The 20,330-nt window shown below is 49.6% G+C and overlaps 1 protein-coding gene across 2 annotated transcripts in view; it reads left to right on the top strand.

Moving 5' to 3' along the window:
- dip2ca (disco-interacting protein 2 homolog Ca) overlaps window positions 1-20,330 on the top strand; it is a 98,396-nt gene that overhangs the window by 47,967 nt on the left and 30,099 nt on the right. For both annotated transcript variants that reach the window (XM_062521898.1, XM_062521897.1), the window contains exons 3-12: window positions 420-530; window positions 3,450-3,575; window positions 5,493-5,702; window positions 12,578-12,712; window positions 13,767-13,886; window positions 14,133-14,330; window positions 16,631-16,722; window positions 17,103-17,213; window positions 18,825-18,948; window positions 19,968-20,077. In XM_062521898.1, the coding sequence (XP_062377882.1) occupies window positions 420-530; window positions 3,450-3,575; window positions 5,493-5,702; window positions 12,578-12,712; window positions 13,767-13,886; window positions 14,133-14,330; window positions 16,631-16,722; window positions 17,103-17,213; window positions 18,825-18,948; window positions 19,968-20,077 (1,337 nt within the window). The remainder of the gene's footprint in view (window positions 1-419; window positions 531-3,449; window positions 3,576-5,492; window positions 5,703-12,577; window positions 12,713-13,766; window positions 13,887-14,132; window positions 14,331-16,630; window positions 16,723-17,102; window positions 17,214-18,824; window positions 18,949-19,967; window positions 20,078-20,330) is intronic.

The following is a 20,330-nucleotide window of genomic DNA, read 5'->3' as shown; positions in this document are numbered from 1 at the left end:
ACTCTCAGGATGCTGGTCCCTCTGTTGGCGTCAGTACAGCACCAATGAGATGTGCATGAGATGGATCCCTAATCGAAGGAGACAGGCCGGAATGTATTGTGTAACACTATTTCTCCTTGTCGTTTCTCTCTCTCTGTCTGTCTCTATCTGTCTGTCTCTCTCTCTCACACTCTCTCTCTCTCACTCACTTTCGCATTTTCTCTGTATCAATTCTGTGCCACTTTCATTTTTCCTCACGCATCTATTATCTCTCTGCTCTCCCCACTCAAACATTTGATTTTCCTCCTTCATATCGTCATCCCACTCTCTCTCTCTACTCCACTCTCTCTCCTCTGTCTCTCTCTCTACCCTTCTCTCTCTCTCTCCTTCCCTCTCTTCTCCTCTCTCTCTCTCTCTCCCTCCCTCTCTCGGTTCCCCAGGACTGGAGTCGTCGGTGGCGCACGAGCGCAGGCCTCCCATGGGCCCCTCCTCCGCCTCCCGCTACCACCGCCGGCGCTCCTCAGGCACCCGAGACGAGCGCTACAGATCAGGTGAGACCCTCGGCACCCTCTCCTGACGACACCTCTGCGCCCACCGGCACCACCGACTCCTCTATACACACCATCCCATAATAGACTTTACATTAAATTACATTACATTTGGCTGACGCTTTTTTTTTTTTTTTTTTAAGTATATTTTTTGGGCTTTTTGCCTTTATCTGTATAGGACAGTGGAGAGAGACAGGAAGCAAGTGGGAGAGAGAGATAGGGTGGGATTGGGAAATGACCGCAGGCCGGATTCGAACCTGGGTCCCCATGGGCACTCGGGCCCGTACACGGCACGAGCGCCGCAGCCTGTTGAGCCACAGCGTCCCCCAAGCTGACGCTTTTTAACCAAAGCGACTTACAACGTGGTCAAAATATTTCTTACTTTTTAAGAGCAATTCTAACAGCAAATTTTACAACAATAAACAACAAGCACAATAAGTGCATCAATGAGTGTAGTAAGGGCATCAATGAGTGTAATTGTCCGTAAGATAAGCAAGACTAGTTGTAAGTAGTGCTATGAGAGGAGATATTCTCTGAAGAGCTGTGTTTTTGAGACTTGGATATACTGATATATATATATATATGTGTGTGGGTGTGTCTGTGTGTGTATATGATGATACCACCACCACCACCACTGATATACCGCATATTAAACATGCATTTTTATGCACCCTAACATACCCATATACCACAATGTCAATTAGGTGTGTTCTCTTGGAGGATATCACCTTGTTCAGATAGAGTTCATTTGAAGGCTTGCCTGCGGGAGAGCAAAGGAAGGTAGGATTTGAGAAAATCTAGCAGAGTTAAGAGAGTCTGTCCCTTCCCCTCATAAGACAGAATATCAAAGAACGTCCCTCGGCGACCGTGTCAGTTGTACTACAGCATTATTTAAATGACTAGCGCTCGGGGTAGAATGGAAGCAGAGGTTTGTCTGTGCCTTGTATCCAATGTGTAATTCTCCACTGGCCCCAAAGCCTTCATATAACACCATCTGTCAAGGCCGCCTCCTTCAGAGTTACACCTGCCTTGTGCTGGGAGGAGTAGAGGGCCGGAGTGGGTTGGAAATGATAGATTTTTCTCCGCTTTTTTTTCTCTCACCTCCCATCGTGTTGATGTGTCGCTAAACTGCCCTGAGACTGTAATTTATGTCAATGGATGTGTCAGCAAGCCTTCACACCTCTATTTCATTTGAGTTTTGGGAAGGTGTGAGGAGTCCTGAGGTGTATAGTTCTATTTTATTTGTCATACGGTACATTGAGGGTGTGCGCATACACACACACACACACTCACACACACACACACACACACACACACACACACGTACACACACACGTACACACACACACACTCACTCACTCACTCACTCACACATATTCTCCATCTCTGTCTTTCTTTATTTTATACTCACTCTGTTTCTGTCTTTCTCTCTCTGTTTCGCTCTTTCTCACTCGCTCACACTCACTCACTTCCTCTCTCTGTGGCTCACAGATATTTCTTCACACACACACACACACAGAGAGAGAAATAAAGCAAGAATCCACTGACTGATTGTAGTTAAACACATTCATATTGTGAAACCCTGTGGATTTCAGTGGAAAACGTCTGGTGTATCCCTTTCAGATTGATCTGAGCTTTAAACAAAGCTTCTTTATATTAATGTGGCAAAAGACCGAAAACAAAAGACTCATTCTGCAGTGCCAAAACAGAGGCAAATCCATATTTAATCATGTTCAATAGCACACCCCATATGTCAGTAACTCAACCTATACATCAAAGCCTTCAGGCCCTCACTGCATTTTCTTGCTATGATTAGAAATCATACAGAATTATGAGAAATGTTCTGCACTGTAAGAGCTACGCTCCCACACATGTAGGGAACAAAATGTGATTCACGATTGACAAAGAGGCCGGCCAATCAGAAAGGTCAGCCATTGTCCTCCTGTTTTTGCCACGTCACAAGTCTTCATGTATCCGGCGATCTGTGAGCTTAGCCCATCTGTGCACTTGTAGAGCCATCCAACAGTGAGCAGCCTGGCTTCACTAAGCATTTGTGTGGCGTGTGTGTGTGTGTGTGTGTGTATGTGTGTGTGTGTGTGTGTGTGTGTGATACTGAGGATGGAGAGCACACACATGGGTCTTGTCTGACACTGCTCTCTCTCTCTCTCTCTCTCTCTCTCTCTCTCTCTCTCTATCACACACACACACACACACAGTCATACATGCAGGCAGGCACACACACACACACACACACACACACACACACACACACATACACACTCATACACACACGCATGCATAAATCTGCCAAAACTACAGGCATGCTAACGTCAGATCTGTGCCCCCCTGCTGGCAGAGGGCTCTCAGAGGAGCCCAGTCACCTTGGTGACTCAGTGGGCTCTGCTCGGCCATACGGCCCGGAGGTGGTACCCTGGCTGCGGTCAGCTCCACTCAACCTGCACTCGCCCGCCCGCCCGCCCCCCTTACTCCCCTCTCTCCTCACCCTGTCCACTCACTCTCGCCCCTGCTCTCCCTCTCCTCCTCTCCTCCTCTCCTCCTCTCTGCTTATTCACTTGCTTTCGTGCTTCTCCTGTTCTGTTCTGTTCTGTTCTGACCCTGTCTGACTTGATCACGGACTCTCTCATTCAGAGTCCTGGTGACTGAGCCATAGCATGACTCGTCACAATTCCAGGAACGCCACTACCACCGCACCCATTATGTCTGTTTAATGGTGCTCTATTGCTCTCTCTCTCTCTCTCTCTCTCTCTCTCTCTCTCTCTCTCTCTTTCCCTCTTTCTTTCATTATCTTTTTCTGTGTTCGTTCATGTTCTCTGTCACTTTCCATCTTTTTTCCTCCTTTGTGTCCCTTTTTCTCATTCTTTTTCTAACGGCTCACGTCTCTCTCGTTCTGTCTTTTGGCAGACGTGCACACAGAGGCCGTGCAGGCCGCCCTGGCCAAACACAAGGAGCGCAAGATGGCCGTGCCCATGCCGTCCAAGCGCCGCTCGCTGGTCGTCCAGACCTCCATGGATGCCTACACCCCCCCAGGTGAGCCTCACCCCTCCAGCCCCCACGCTGGACGTCTTTCCGTCAGACCCACCCACATCTCCATCCGTGGCCTGATCACCAGTGCTGTGTCCCTCACCACTGAGAGATTGTTCTCTGTGTGTGTGTATGAGTTTGTTTTGTTGTTGTCAACGTCAACAGTCCATCTGGTTACGCTAGGTATGATTAGCTGCTGCTCCAGTTTCTTTAGGTCAGCTTATACTGTAGATGGTGCTATGATTAGATTAGGGTTAATGTACTGTAGCAGTCCCAGGTTGCATTTAGATGGTTGTTTACAACAGGACAAATCTGACGAAGGCCTTGTAGGCCGAAAACGTATTTTGATTAGTAAAGATGTTGATATAAGGAGCCAGAGTGTGCCGCACTTCTTCAACATACAGCAGTCATGATAACAACAGAGACCTTCTGTTCCAGTACGTTCTGTAGCCCCGTAGTTGATGGAACATCGTGCTCTCGGTTCTGATGATGTGTGCACCCAGTAAATATGCCAATCTGGGCCTCATTTGGACTGGTCACCCGGGACCCACATTCCAATCATGGCTAGCATGCCGCTATACCACAGAGGAACAGATTCAACACACAAAATAAATTGAAATTATAATTGTCTGATGGGTTGTTTTCAGATTTGGTGTAGCAACAATCAAAAACGGTCATGCTAACTTAACGTTTAGGAGCTACATTTAAATGATTTCAAGCATTTATGGGAAAGATGGAGGAATAGTTTGTGTATGGAATTGTGAATTCGTTAATATGTGGTTGTGAAGCATTCATCCTATGCAGTGTTCTCAACAGACAGATTACGCTAACACACCAACACACTACTAAAATAGATAAATGGAATTATTTTCCTTTGTTGCTTTCAGATCAGAGAATGCACACATATGGACATCTCTAACGATCTAATTTTGCAAATGACAAAACCATCCAAAATGACAAAAATTGACACGTCCATAAATGAAAGCTTGTGCACTGATGTGCCATCTGAAATAACGAGGAATAACATGAAAGTTCATAGTGCTAGAGTTTTTACATGTGTGTTCACCACAACAAAAGCAGCAACACTTGAAAGCTTGTGCACTGATGTGCCATCTGAAATAATGATGAATAACATGAAGTTCATAGTGCTGCAGGTTTTGCATATGTGTTCACCATAAAAAAACACAGCAACACTTCCGCCGGGATATGGACACGGATTCACTCCCAATCCTCTTAACTTCACACCCACTGACTCCTGTCAGTGCAGCTGCCTCCGTCCCAATAAGCGTTACATAGACATTCAAAGCCCCGAGATGCACAAATCTTCCCGAAATGAAATTACATAATTTTGGGTTTTAGCCCGTATTGGAATTATCACTGTTATGAAATCATGAAAAAGATACAAGTCAAGGATTAATGCACTCAAATAAACAGGTTGGAGCGTTAAATGAGTCATTCACACCCATGGACTTGGATATAGAGAGTAATCTTTTCATGGTAACACCTTTTATAATCTTTGTATGAATTCACTAAATTTAGATGCCTTTGCCAGGATTATGAGCAGCATAATATAACGTAAGTGCGTATTCCAGTTATGTTATTTGATAGAGAGGAGAGCAGTATTAAATGTGGGCATATTTGCTTAAAGAAATCTGGCAGCTGGAAGCTTGCATAATAATATTTTACCCGTATTTTCAGCAGAAATTACAAAATTGCAGTGAGTGTGTGGTCTCGTCTTGTATTGTCGTGTGTGTGTGTGTGTGTGCAGGTACAGTATACGCACAAGTATGTGTGTACGTGTGTGCGTGTGTGTGTGTATGTATGTTTGTGTCCATCCTGTCCACCAGCGGCGCGGGCAGCTCAGTGGCTCTGAGTGACTCTCACTAGGCCTCTCTCCTCTCTCCTCTCTGCCCCCCCTGACAGACACGTCCTCGGGCTCGGAGGAGGAGGGCGGCCAGGGCGAGGGCACCCCCACCTCCAGCCAGGGCAGCGTGAGCATGGAGCACTGGATCAGCCGCGCCATCCACCAGGGCTCCACCACCTCCTCCTCCTCCTCGTCCACCCAGAGCGGGGGCAGCGGGGCGGCCAGCCGGCTCGCCGACGTCCTGGCCCAGACGCACGTCGGCAAGTCAGGTGAATATGCGCCCCACCTTCCCTCTTCCGCTGTTCTACCTGCGATTTACTGCTCTGCTGTGATCTGGCTGTCCTTCCTCCCTCTCTCACCTGTCCTCTGCTACTGCTGCTACATCCTCTCCTGTACTGGCTCTCTGTTGTTGCTCTGTTCTCTCTCCCTCTTTCTCTGTGTGGGTGTGTTTGTTCTCTGTCTCTATCTGGGTCTGTTCTCTCTCTCTCTCCCTCTCTCTCTCTTTTTCTTTCTAGGTAGTTTCCCTCTCTCTTTCTACCCCTCTGTGTCCTCCCTCTTCAAGTATCTGCTTGACAGTAAACCCCATTCCCTGTTGTTTGACCTCTGTTGTCCCCTCCGCCTCTGTCTTCGCTGTCCGTCCCTGTCCTCTTCCTCCTCCTCTTCCTCTCTTGCTCTCTGTGCTCCCACCACTGGCCTGTCTGCTGTGTGTCTGCCCTGCCCTGCCCTGCCCTGCCCTGCCCTGCCCTGCCCTGTCCACCTCTCTGTGTTTTTTTTATATCTGTGGCGCACGCCGCCGCCTCTCGCTTTCCTCCGTGCGCCTCCGACTGGTCATGTGGTGTGACGTTTGAAATGCCGACATGAACATCTCAACGCCTCCTCCTCCACCGTTTACATTCACTAACCCGACCGTGCTAGCGTGCACACTTCTCCCTCCAAAGATTTCTCTCTCTCTCTCTCTCTCCCTCTCTTTCTCTCTCCCTCTCTCTCTCTCTGTGTCTCTCTCTGTCACTCTTTCTCTCTCTTTCGCTTTCTCTCTCCCTCTGTCTTTCTCTTTCTCTCTTTCTCTGTCTCTTTCTCCTGCTCTCTCCCTCTGTCTTTCTCTTTCTCTCTTTCTGTCTCTTTCTCCTGCTCTCTCTCTCTGTCTTTCTCTCTCTCTCTGTCTCTCTCTCTTAATCTCTGTCATTGCTTAACCTTGTGGAGATTTTAGTGCTGCCATAGTTTTTGATCCAAGCCTGTGCCGCACATTTCGCTTGCCACAGTTCACAGTTCATTCTGAAAGAGCCAGGAGGAGACAGGAGTGTGTGTGCCGCGCGCCGGACAGATGTTAGATCCATCTACCTGGCTGACCTGCAGTGTACACAGACGGCACAGCAGGGAAAAGGAAGCCTGTGCTCAATCTGCAGCTCTGCCTTTGGAGACGCAGAGAGAAGGACGGAGACAGACGTACAGAGAGACAGACATTCAGAGAGACAGACAAACAGACTGAGGAATAGCAAGAGTGAGAGAGAGAGAGAGAGAGAAGGAGATGAAAGATGAAAGAGAGTGACAGCGTTTTCGAGACAGGCGGAGGCACCCAACAGCACAAGGTGGATTGTTTAGCATTCTGCTCAGGCGAATGAGAGTCCAGGCCGACAGCAGTTTTATAGCCGCCGCGCGACAGCATTTACAGCGCCACAGCAGTCAAGGTTCATCATCACATTAACTGAAAAGGCAGCCCTGCGTGTTTCCTTTTTATCACTTTCTTTTTTTTAACACATATGCATGTCCACGTGTGCACACTAACACACTCCCTCTCCTGTGTGTCCATGCTACGCCACCATCTAAAAGCAGACAAACAACCCACGGAGAGTGGTGCCAACAGGCCTGAAAAACAAACAAAAAAATCGTTTTGCGGCGACGATTTTGGGAGGTGTCGTTCATCCATTGGACATCGGTTTTGACCATGCTCACCTGCCAGGGCACACCTGTCTTTGTCTGCAGTGATGCAATGATCTAGTCCATAGTCTGACAGGCTATTGCTATGTTCTCATCGCATCGACTACCCCCCCTACCCTCCTGCCTTTTTGTTTTGTGTTGCGCTCTGGGAGTTGGGACAGGAAGACAAGCCAGTGTGTGTGGAGGACCCATTCATGACAGGAAGCTGATTCATGATGGAAACCCCTCTCCCCTCTCCCCTCTCCCCTCTCCCCTCTCCCCTCTCCCTTCTCTCCTCTCCCCTCTCCCCTCTCCCCTCTCTCCTCCCCCTCCCAACCCCCATCCTTTTACCCCCTTACCCCCTCATCGCAAGAGGACCGGCACCCATAATGCCTGGTCCTACCTGTGAACATGGCTGTGTCCATTTTGGGAGACACCTGTCCCCCTTCCTTCCCTCTTTCTCCTCCTCTCCCCCTTCTCTCCTCCTCCTCCCCCCTCCTCCTCCCCCCCTTGTCCTCTCTGGTACCGTGCCTGTGTTGGTAGTGTTTGCCCAGCTGTGGGCCTGGGCTCTGAAGCTCTAAGGTTGGTTCTCCCCCCCTCCTCCCTCCCCCCCTCCACTCCTTCTCCAGGGCCCATAGGGCACCTCTCGCTCAAGAGGAAAACCATGTTCGGGGTTGCGGAGAACGGCAACTCGCTGCGCCGCTCCTGCGAGTTCGGATCCGACCTCCTCTGGCCGCCACCCTTGGAGTCGGATGGTCAGTATTCACAATGCCCCCCCTTACCACCACCACCACCACCACCACCCTTCTCCCCTCCCCCACCTTCTGTGCCGGCCAGCCCCTCGGTCTCCTTCCCCCCCTCTCCCTCCCCCATCCATCCACTGTCCCCCACCCCTCGTCCGGAGGTGGCCTGTGTTGTAGTCTGTGTGTAGCCCGTGAAGAGCCCCTCTCCCCTGGGACAGTGGTGTCTGTGGGGCTGGTCTCGACTCTCTGTGCGTGTCTCTGTGGAGCTGCTGTCAGCCGTCAATGTCCTGTGCAGTTGTAGTACTCTCGTTCTGCAGCGCCAACAGTGCGCTGGGTAGTCACGTTTGTCTTGCTTGTTGTACTTTGAGTCAGCTGTTCTCCGTGTGTGATCAGATGTTATTTGATGGTTCTCTGGTTGTTGTTTTTTGTGAAAGGAATGTTTTCATGTTGGTGACTTGATGAAAACACGGGTGTGGTATTTTCGTTTGTAGGGTCTGCTTTTAGATGCCTCATTCATCGTGCTGTTTTATGTCTGTGTGTGTGTGTATACAGTATGTGTGTATATGTGTGTGTGTGTGTGTGTTGGGTCCAACTACACATGTGTCAGTCAGCATGTCCTCACCACAATCAGAGTGGCACAATGGTCACTGTAATTTGCCAAGCCTCCACCTGCATGCCAGTGTGTTTGTTTAAATGAGATGTTGTGCCTGTCGAGTGGCTTTTGACATTTGAACGTGATGGAGTGCCTTCGGTTTGCCCGTGCTGCTGGTGGCACTGATGTTTGTTTTGGGATGGGCTGTTAATCAACAGACAAACAAATGACCAAACAAGCTTCAAGAGGACCGGCTGGAGCTGAAGACCTGAATTGGTTACTGCGTGCTGTAAAAGCTTAAGGGAACAGTAATGAAATCATTAGGGTAGCCATTAAACAGAAATCAGGTATCAAATCACAGACTGCTTTAGCACCATTTGTATGGAAAAAGAGCTGAAACCCTGACCTTAACTGAATGTCCACATAAACAGTCTATTACTTTGACCATGCAACAGTTGTAGCTCAGGGCCCGTATTCACAAAGCATCTTATCTTACCACTAAGAGTACTCCTAAATCGCGCTAGAAGATTTTAGTTAGGAGTTTTCCCCTAAAAGTTATTCACAAAGCCTTTCAGACCTACTTTTAGTAAGGAGAAACGCCCACTCCTAAACTAAAAGTGAGTCTTCGTTGCTATGGTTGACGTCATTACTCATGCACGAGCTTGATGAAAGTGACCACCTTGATTGGCTGGTGATTATAACGCGGGAATGATGGCAAACCTCCCCTACAATGACGAGTTGAGTGACAGGTGTTAGGTCTTAGCTGGTGAGAATGCGTGCGCTATGTCGGGCTGTGAAGGATGGAAGATGATGAATAAATAGGCATAGCCTTAATGAATAAAGAGTAAAGCAAGCCTAGGCTTAATGAAACACTATGGACTGGAGCAGTATCTTTGCAACATGTTTTAAATTAATCTGCATGAAAACACGAAGCCTATATTTGCAAAGAGGAGAAGCGATTTAATTTAATTAGGCACAATGAGACGTTACATTTAGTTTACATGCAATGGTGGTTTTGGTTGTCGGTGGCATTATTGCATTTGCATCCTTAGTTGCAATGCACATTTATTCCCTTGCATGACAGCGAGCTCCTGCACTGCACGGTCATTTCAAAACATCGCGACGTGAAATGCCACTAAAAGCGGGTTGTGAATAGGTCTTAGTGAGTTAGAAGTCCTTTCGAGTTCTTTTACACTGTCCTAGACTTAGGAGCTACTTTTAGGCTTAAAATGCTTTGTGAATAACTTTTAGTGAAAAAAATTAGGAGTCATAAAGTTAGGAGTGACACGCCCATTATTTTTAGGAGTTCCTCCCCAAATTCGCCAGTTAGGAGCTACTTTTAGCCCTAAAATTCTTTGTGAATACGGGCCCTGGTTTTCAATTATTATTGAAATTAAGATTAAGATTAAAATTGCAATTGAGATGAATGAATATGATGCTGGATAGCATGCCCCACTAGCAGATAGAAAATATCATATTTAAATGGAAGTGCATAGTCAATATGTGGGCCATGATGGACCATACACAAACTGTCAATATGTTGTGATATTGGCAATCTGATTTGTTAAATTAGATCAGCTTTACACATGCTATCCCTTACTTTTGGGGTAAAGACATGTGACCGTATAGCATTGAGATTGAGACTCTAAAATGTCTCCAGCAGTTTCCCTGCAGGCCTGTGTATTGTATGCATCCCCGGAGCCACGATAGCTCTCCATCACAGATGACGTTCATTAGTGCAGCAGAGTTCATTCTCCCTTTTGTCGTCCTTCAAGAAAAACAAACACTCAAACTCCCTCCAGCCTTTTAGGAAACTCCCTCTTCACATTAGTGCCAGCATAAATGCAAGAGACTGTCTGTGCGCGTGGATGTGTGGATTTGTGGATTTGTGTGTGTGTGTGTGTGTGTGCGCGCGCACGTGGTGTGTGCATGTCACGTAGGTGGGTTATTTTCAGTCCTGTTGCGTAAGAGACACTGTGGAGCTCGCCGCCGGCCGTTTCTCTCTGACAGTCATCCCTGGTGAAGGAGCCGTGGCTGAGCCGCGGACGCATACGCGGGCACTCTGCGCTCTGCCTCTGCCTGGGCCGGGGAGGAGAGGAGGAGAGGAGAGCCCTGAGTGATAGAGGTGGGGCGCCACAGGACCGCTGTGCTGTAGCAGGCTGACTCCAGCCCCTGGGCCTCTCTCGCCCCTTTGAGTCACATGCGCACAGAGGCCGTGTCTGCCAGGATTGCACTCAGACAGAGGATAGCTCTCCCTCTCTCTCTCTCTCTCTCTCTCTCTCTCTCTCTCTCTCTCTCTCTCTTCCTCTCTTTCTTTCTCTCTGTCTCTCTTTTTTTCTTTCTCCCTCCTCCTGTCTCTCTGTGTTCCTTTCTCTCTGTTTCTTTTCTTTCGAATTCTCTTCTCTCTCTCTCCCATTTTCTCTCTCTCTCTCTCTCTCTGTCTCTCTCTCTCACACACACACACACACACACACACACACACCCCAGCAGCTATCCTTGGACATCTCCCCTCCAACACAGACTTATTCATATGAGCCTCATGAGTAATTTATTCCTTTCATGAAGGCTGTCTGAGTCTGTCAGGCCCAAGGTGCCGTGGATCTGGGAGACTGTGGGATGGATGACCTTGGATTTGCCTGTCCAAGGTCCCCTCTTCATCTCCATCTCTGGCGACATGAGTCACTGCCGTCACGGTCCCAAACCTGTGATCTCAGCAATCACAGTACACAGTACACAGTACCCAGGACAGTCGCTCCAAAGAGGAAAATGGAAGCAAGCATAAACGCACACTCACTCACTCACTCTCTCTCTCTCTCTCTCTCTCTCTCTCTGGCTTGCTTTCTTTTTCTCTCGCTGTCTCTTTCTCTCACTCACTCTCACACACACACACACACACACACAAACAAACAAGCCTTAAGGTGAGTCTGCGCTGTCCTTGGCTGCTTCCCCCCCCCCCCCCCCCCCCCCCCTCTGCATTTTATTGTCCAAACACGTTGTTGTCTAGACCTCATTGAGATTCCCCCAGTGCTGCTGTTCCCCCCGAAATCCCAAATTGCACAGCCGAATGTTATTTCTCACCTAGCTGGTCAATTTGAGTGTAATGGTGCGCGCGTAATGGGCGACACAACCTGTGTGGGTTTTTTACGAGCCGTCCACCCGCCAGAGAGGACAGAGGACGCCTCCCAAATTCTGCTTTTGAGGGTCGCCCACGGGGAGCCGTGATGGCGGCGGCGGCTAGAGCGGTGGCAGCGCCTCGGATTTATCGTTCTGTCGAGCTCTGGGCGTTATCAGTGCCATAACGGTCCGGCGATGAGATTTTTATATTTCTTTTCCGGGGGCCATGGCAGCCGACATGAAAGAAACATCAATAACAGAGGGCTTTGGCCCGATGGTGTGGGGACCGGGGAGGACTGAGACGTTAATAATGAACCATCAGCAGCCGAACATTTAGAATCAAGAAGAAGGGCGGGGGGGGGGGGGGGGGGGGTTAAGGGAAATCAAGTGGAAATGAAAGAGACTGTCATTATCCAGCCGCCTGAAAACAATGTTTTATCCCCTCTATCTCTTGCTCTCGCTCTCTCTCTCTCCCTCTCTCGCTCTGTCTCTTCCTCGATCTCTTCGTCTCTTTTTACGTCTCTAGCCATTCCTCCGGGCCGGGTGCATGTTTTTTTCCCCTAATAGTCATTCACCTCTTCTCACCCTCTTTGTGTGGTCAGTGAATTGTGCTCTGATTGTGTGTCTGGCCGCTTTGTAAGGGAACTCTAGGAATTAAATGAAATCTCCCTTTCTTTATCGGTCTCTTTGTTTACCTCCTTCTCTGTATTACCTCCTCCCTCTTTCACTCTCTCCCTCTTTCTCTCTCTCTCTCTCTCTCTCTCTGGTTGCCGTGACACAGAGAACCACTCGGCCCCTCCGGACGTCACCACCTACACCTCTGAGCTGCCGCCTCAGGTGGAGAGGCCACAGGTGTCCACCGTCCCCAGAACCACACCCAAATACGGCAACGCCGAACTCATGGAGACTGGAGATGGTGAGTACCAGCAGTGTGTGTGTGTGTGTGAGTGTGTGTGTGTGTGTGTTTGTGTGAGCGAAGAAACATGCATATCTGTTTTGTATAGCTTTTTGGGCATCTCTGTTTAAGTGAATATATGGAGGTGTGTATGGATGTGTGGATCTTTCTAGAGCTGCCTCAGACATAGATGTGGTTAGTCCACCATTTTTCAATGGCTCTACATGAGAAGGTTTGGGAGAAATCACTTTTTTTTGGAAGTCTAAAATCGGCATACATCTGTCATCGTTGATGTCGGCGTGATGCGGGGGGAAAGAGACGGTAGCCGCGGTGACAGGTGACGGACAGCTCCATCCTCCGCAGGACAGAAAGCTGATATTTGTTGTGATGGCTCCTCGGAGATCAGGCCGTGATGGAGGGCATTGATCCCACCTCTCGTTTATTTGGCTTTAATTTGCTCTCCGGGGACAAGCCCCCTCGGTGTGTCTGCATTTGAATGCATTTGTCAGTTGTGTTCAATCGATGCCGCCACGCCGGATAGATTTGTTTGGTGTTGCATGAAAACTTGGCCTCTCGAAACATGGCCCAACATAACAGAGGGGAATATGAGTCCATCTGCTGAGGCGGGGCAGGGAAAGGGCTGTGCGCTGTGCTCTCTCTCTTCACTCTGGAGCTTTGCCTGCTCACCTGTTTTAGACACTGGGAAGTCAGTGTTGAGCTTGAGAGAGTTTGTGTTTGTGTTTGTGTGTGTGAGAGAGAGAGTGTGTGTGTGTGTGTGTGTGTGTGTGTGTGTGAGACAGAGAAAGAGAGAAAGAGATTTGTGTATCAGTGCAATGCCTGGGAGGATGTGGGAGAGAGCTGTAGGGACAGCAAGTATGTAGCTGCTTGAGCATGTGTTATTGAGTGCAGAGTGTGTTGTTTGTTTACATGCTGTTTGTTTGTGCTATCTGTTTTTGAGTGTTTAGTGTTTGATGTCTGTTTTTGTGTTTGTTTGTGTGTGTGCGTTTGGTGTGTGTGTGTGTGTGTGTGTGGGCACGTCACCATTAATAAGTTTGCTGATGGTGTGTGTCCTCAGGAGTCCCAGTGAGCAGTCGAGTGTCCGCTAAGATCCAGCAGCTAGTGAACACCCTCAAGCAGCCCAGACGACCCCCCCTCAGAGAGTTCTTTGTGGACGACTTTGAGGAACTCCTCGAAGGTTAGCCTGAGCCGTTAGCCTCCTCCATTAGCCATCTCTCAGTGACTCTCATTACTCTGCTTTATATGCCTCATAATATGACCATGAAAAGTTGCATCACTCATAAACTGTTTTGTGTGTGTGTGTGTGTGTGTGTGTGTGTACGTGTGTGTGTGTACGTGTGTGTGTGTACGTGTGTGTGTGTGTGTGTGTGTGTGTGTGTGTGTACGTGTGTACGTGTGAATTGAATGCATTGGTACACAACAGTCCAGCAGCCTGACCCCAACCAGCCGCGGCCAGAAGGGGCCCAGATGTTGACCATGCGCGGCGAGCAGTTGGGGGTGGTGACCAACTGGCCCCCATCCCTGGAGGCTGCCCTGCAGCGCTGGGGCACCATCTCGCCCAAAGCCCCTTGCCTCACCACAATGGACACCAACGGCAAGCCTCTCTACGTCCTCACCTACGGTAAGCTAGCTTAGCCGCTAACTATCGCGCTAATGCCAGTTTTGGCTTTATGCTAATGTTGATGCAATAGCACCCTCAGATGCTAACACTGCCCTCTATGCAGCACAATGCTAGCAGCATGTACACACAGCTCAGTGGTTACCTGTTGCCACCTTAACACATGTACTGCTGGTTAAATCTGTTTGTGTTCCTGACTAACTGACTGTGTGGAAACCCAATCGCCTGATAAGTCCTATGATTTCCCAAGTGCCCTCACTGAGGAGCTCTCTGCCTTCCCGGACATCATGGGTGAGGGCATGGCTGTGCTGAGGGTTTGCAGTGTGTGCAGTGTGACTCTGCTGCTTGTAACCTTTACCTGACGGTGTTTTGGGTGTGAGTGAGTTTTCCACCTTCATGCTCCATGTGTGCTGCGTGCTGTGTTTCCTCTCCCAGCTGTTGGTACCGGTTGATCGCACTCTTCTCTCACACACACATGCACACGCACACACTTCTCCATTGCCTCAGGGAGAGTAATCCATGGATGGCGATGATGATGATGATGATGATGATGATGAGGAGGAGGTTGTTTTAATGAGGCCACTGAGATCATCTCTCCTGTTCTGCAGCCGTCTGCACTTCTGTTCCCCCCTCCCCTTCAGCCAAGACGGGACTCGTTCCCTTTCTTCCTCGCCCACCCTCCTCCTCCTCCTCCTCCATTTCCTCTTCCTCCTCCATTTCCTCTTCCTCCTCCTTCGCCACCGTTGACTCAGCAGGAGTGCCGGAGGGTCGGCATGGCGACGGACAGCCCGTCTCTCCGGCTCCGTCAACACCAGACCAGTCTCCCGGTCGGCCGCCCACTACTGCTTTAGTATGTGGCGGGCGGGCGGAGGGGTGGGTTGGCGGGCGAGCGAGCGAGCGGGCAGGCGGGCGGAGGGGCCTGGCTCAGGCTGGTGGTTCCGCTGTGTTGTGCTCCGTGTCTCTGCTGTTTAGTGCGCCATGTGCTGTGTGGGCAGACGCTTTGTCTCAAAATAGAACGGGGCTCCTGTTTTTTACCCTCTCTCTCTCTCTTTCTCTATTGCGCTCTCGCTCTCTTTTTGTTCTCCCTCCTCCCTCTTTCTCACCCTCTCCCTCATTCCTTCTCTTCCACCCCCTCTGTCATGCACTCTCTCTTTCTTCCTCACTTCTCCCACCTCTGCTTTCCCTTTTCTCTCTCCCTCCCTCTCTTTCTCTCCCTCTCTCGCTTTCTCTCTTTCTCTCTCTCCGCTCCGCCTACAGGGACTTGAGCCCGTCCCGTCAGCCTCATTAAAACCTCACCCAAATCAAAGAGTAATTAACTCTCATCGGCGCATGCTGGTGTGAGGAGAGATAGATATCGTGCGCATACGCTCGCGCGCTCACCGTCCGTGCCGATTAAAACACAAACACGCAGGCCCACGGGCCCCGCCGCGGTCAGACACGCTATCTGTCTGTGTGTGTGTGTGTGTGTGTGTGTGTGTTTGTCTCTCTCTCTCTCTCTCTGCTCTGTGTTTGTGTGTGTGTGTGTGTGTGTGTGTGTGTGTGTGTTTATCTGTGTGTGTGTGTGTATCGCGTTACTGTATCGGGGGAGCGTATAATGCGCCGATTTGGAGCAGGCCAACGAGCGCATCTCCGCTCTGGGCCGACGCTGATCTGAGATCTGAGTGGCGGCGGCGGCGAGGAGGAGGAGGGTGTGCGGAGGGTCCGCGCTCTGCAGCTGGTGGCGGTCCACGCATGAGGCAGCATGTAGGGCAGATCCACGCGCGGCCGCTGATTAGATCTGCGCGTCGGTGGAGGGGCTAATGAGAGAGATCTGTCATGTCACACCTAATGCTCAGCCGTCAGCTAGTGTTCCCGTCCCGACGACCAGGGAGTGGACGCGTCTGTGGCGTTCCCTTTGGTTTGGTTCACCTGCCTCTTGTCTCTTTAGATTTTTTTATTTTTTTTTTTTCTGGGTTGCTAAAGTAAAGAACTTCATAGTTGGTGCACAGCTGGGTTTTCCCTCTTTGGACACACTTAAGTGTGCCCTCTTTCGCTCTCTCTCTCCCGCTCTCTCTATCTCTCTCTCCTTTTGAGTGTGTGTGTGTGTGTGTGTGTGTGTGTGTTCTTTTTTCCAAAATATCTCTGGTATTATTTCCATTCCACCAGCCCAGTTCTGTCAGTAACAGTTGGATTCTTATTTCAGACCCAAATCCTTTAAGGCACCCATGGTCTCACAGTGCAAAAACACTAATATGGAAACCCAGGCAGACAGACGTATATGCTTTTTGTACGAGACCTAAAATACCTCCTTTGAACCTACGCAGGTAAGCTTTGGACCCGGAGCATCAAGGTGGCCTACAACATTCTCCACAAGCTTGGCACCAAGCAAGAGCCCATGGTCCGGCCTGGTGATCGGGTGAGTCATTGCATGATGCCATGATGCATGATGCCTACAGTGTGTTTAACATAGACATATATACCTATATATATCTATGGTGTTTAATCTCAGTGATGTTGGAATGATGGAAGCCATGGGTAGTGTAAGAATAACTGTGCTTACAGTATGTGTTGATTTTTGTTATTGGTCACAGTAGGACTTTGCACCTTCCTGAGGCTTCATTCTACCTAGCCATAAAAAAATGCTCTCAGCCGAGAGGTTAATGGGTCTGTGGTGACTCATGGCATCTGTCACAGACACACACACACACACAAACTCTCACTCACGCACATGCATGCTGGCCTCTCAGTCCCTGGGTGTCTCACGGCTTCTGTCCTCTCTCGCCACCGTGTGTGCAGGTGGCCCTCGTGTTCCCCAACAACGACCCGGCCGCCTTCATGGTGGCCTTCTACGGCTGCCTGCTGGCCGAGGTGGTGCCCGTGCCAATCGAAGTGCCGCTCACGAGGAAGGTGAGAATTCCACTTATAACACGTCCATTGGCAGCATTCACACCCACCGCGCCACCAGACACCACAGAGCGAGCCACAACAATGTCAGCCAGAGTCTTTGTACAGTAGTGCATCAAAGCACTACACAGTATACAGTATATACACACATCCCATGCACGTGTCCATACAAGTGCACGTTCACAAAGAGATTGCTATGCAATGCATGCGCACTTCACACACACACACACACACACACACACACACACACACACACACACACACACACACACACACACACACACACACACACACACACACACACACACACACACACACACACATTGTACCCATTTATTGATGTCCACATGGAGAAAAGTGGTGCAGGGACACAAATATTAAAGATGCAATATTATGCATACACACACTCACACACACACATTAACAAACACACACTCTCATGGATATACTGCCAGCATAGGAGTTAATTCCATTTTGGAGCCTGTCTCGATGACAAGTGGTAGAGCATTTCCACTATTCTTCCCCTCCGGCCGCCTCTCACAGCTTGAGCTCACAGTATCTTATGCCAACACGACAGGCTTCATAGCACAAAATATTCATGCTTATTTATTATTAACAGCCGATGTTAAGCATCTTCGTGGCCTCATGGAAAGTTCTTTTTCCCCCCTTCTCTTTAGCTGTTTTTATGGGGAATGCTGGGAGTATTGCATCAGCTGTGAGGAAGGCTTATGCATGGGTTCTAGGCTCTATTTTGGCGTAGGAGTCTTCGTGTAATGTCACGTCTGGCCTGTCAGCCTGTGGTTGGGCAGTAGGCATCAGCATTTGTCCTGCTGGAATGCTTGTGTGTGTGCTTTAAGTTGGGAAGTAAGGAAGTCAAGCTTTTTTCTTTTTTTTTTTGGCTTCGTCCCTCACCTTTTTTTTTTTTCAATCCAAAAATTCCAGGAAAGAACCTTCCTTCAAAACTGGCAGAACACTCGCTGGCTTCCTCTGCTCTCGAACGGCGCTCGATTCGGAAACCAATAAAACATTTTTGTCCACCATCCAGTCGAAAAGCAGCTGTATTTCTTTTATTTTTGCCTCTCTTTTTTTTTTTTTTTCGTAAGAGGACACTTGTCGCGGGAGAGTGAGTCAGACAATTACAGCAGAGGGCAAATATCTGAAGGAGGAAAATAAAACAGTCTTAATGTGGCTGTATTATGTTGAGGCCGTGAAGGAAAAGAAAGGAGGAGAAGGGGAAAAAAATGATTGAGTCACAGTTATGGAAACATAGGGTAACTGTGCTAATTTCAAACACGTTCAAAAACACCTCCCTGTCCTACCACAGTGCATTCTGGGACACGTTGCATGACAGTAGATGCTACAGCCATGTCAAAAATAAATTGCTCTGTCCTGAAACCTCTCTCTCCCTCTCTCCTTTCTCTCCATTCTTCTCTCTCTCTCTCTCTTTCTATGTGTCTGACTTACCTGACTTACCTCTTTCTCTTTTTCTCACTGTCTCTTTCTCTCACCACCGTTGGATTCTGATATCTCTTTCCTTCTCCCTCACTCTTCTCTCTCTCTCTCTCTTTCTCTTTCTTTCTCTGTGTCTCTCTCTCTGTCCCTGCTGCTGCGTAGGATGCGGGGAGTCAGCAGATCGGCTTCCTGTTGGGGAGCTGTGGGGTCACGGTGGCACTGACCAGCGATGCCTGTCATAAAGGCCTCCCCAAGGGCCCCACCGGGGAAATCCCGCAGTTCAAAGGTCAGCCTCGCCAAGACAAACAATAACAAGATGCCAATAAATGAGATTGTTACGGAAATGCGCGTGGAACATAGTGCAGAGATAATGTTCGTGTTTATAGGTTTAGAGACTGAAAGTGTGTGTGTGTGTGTGTGTGTGTGTGTGTGTGTGTGTGTGTGTGTGTGTGTGTGCGTGAGAGAGAGAGAGAGTGATACTGGATTTTATGCTATGTTTATTGAGGCAGTGAGTGGGTATGCAGCTGGGAATGCTTGTTTGTGTGTGAGTATATGGAGCGAAGCGAGTCTGTGTGTATGAGTGTGTGTGGGTGGCTACATGGCAGAGAATGAAAGGTATGTTGAATAGACTTGCGTGGTGTATATGTGTGTGTGTGTGTGTGTGTGTGTGTGTGTGTGATGTGAGCTGGATTCTCAGACAAAGACAGTCAGCGTTTTCTTCCCCTCTGCCCTCCCCATCTCGGGTCCACTGATGTGGGAATATAAATAGTGCGTGTGGGGTGGACCTGGCTGCGGGCAGTAATGGCTTTATAATACAGTTGCTGTAGCAGCCGTGATAAAGAACTGACCGAGAGCAGTTTGTTTTCCCTCAGTGGAGGGGAGTGTGTGGGGTGGGGTGTGTGTGTGGGGTGTGTGTGAGCGTGTGTGTGTGTGTGTGTGGGGCGGGGGAGTTGCAATGCTCTCCCCATCCCCTGCTTGCGCTCGTCTCCTCTGCTCCCCACCACTTATGGGAGCCAGTGCCCACTTATGCCGCCCACGTAATCACATCACCGAGATGCCCATCATCAGTGCTGATGAGGAGGGGGTGGGGGGGGGATGGCCTGGCCCTCTGATGGAGGGATAGCTGGGGGGCTTCACGGTGTCTGGCCGCCTGGCTCTGGGTCTCAGGCTCTGCCTGGTTGGCCGGGTGGGTGGTTTGGCTTCATAATGGTGCTGGTGTGTGTGTGTGTGTGTGTGTTTGTGCTCACGGCGCATCTGTGTCCTCCTTTTCTCTCCCCCCCCCACACACACACCGCTCTCACACAGGATGGCCGAAGCTGCTGTGGTTCGTCACCGAGTCCAAACACCTGTCCAAGCCCCCGCGAGACTGGTTCCCCCACATCAAGGACGCCAACAACGACACGGCCTACATCGAGGTACACAGCCACCGGTGCGGCGGGCGAGCCTAATGAAGCGGAGAGCGGCGAGGAGCGGGCCGCTCGGGCAGACGAGGGAATAACTAGCGCCGTTTTTCATTTGCCGACAGCTAGACGAGCAGACAGAATCAGGGTGGCAGTTTCGGGAAGAGTCACAAACCCTCCTTTTTTTTATCCCCCTCCCCACTCTCCACATTCACATTTTTTTCCCCCTCTTCCTCTCTCGCTCACGGTATGGTATTCGAGCCAGGAC

Source organism: Sardina pilchardus, chromosome 19 (genome assembly GCF_963854185.1).
Source record: "Sardina pilchardus chromosome 19, fSarPil1.1, whole genome shotgun sequence".
NCBI lineage: Eukaryota > Metazoa > Chordata > Actinopteri > Clupeiformes > Clupeidae > Sardina > Sardina pilchardus.
This window is presented reverse-complemented; position numbering and strand designations above follow the sequence as displayed.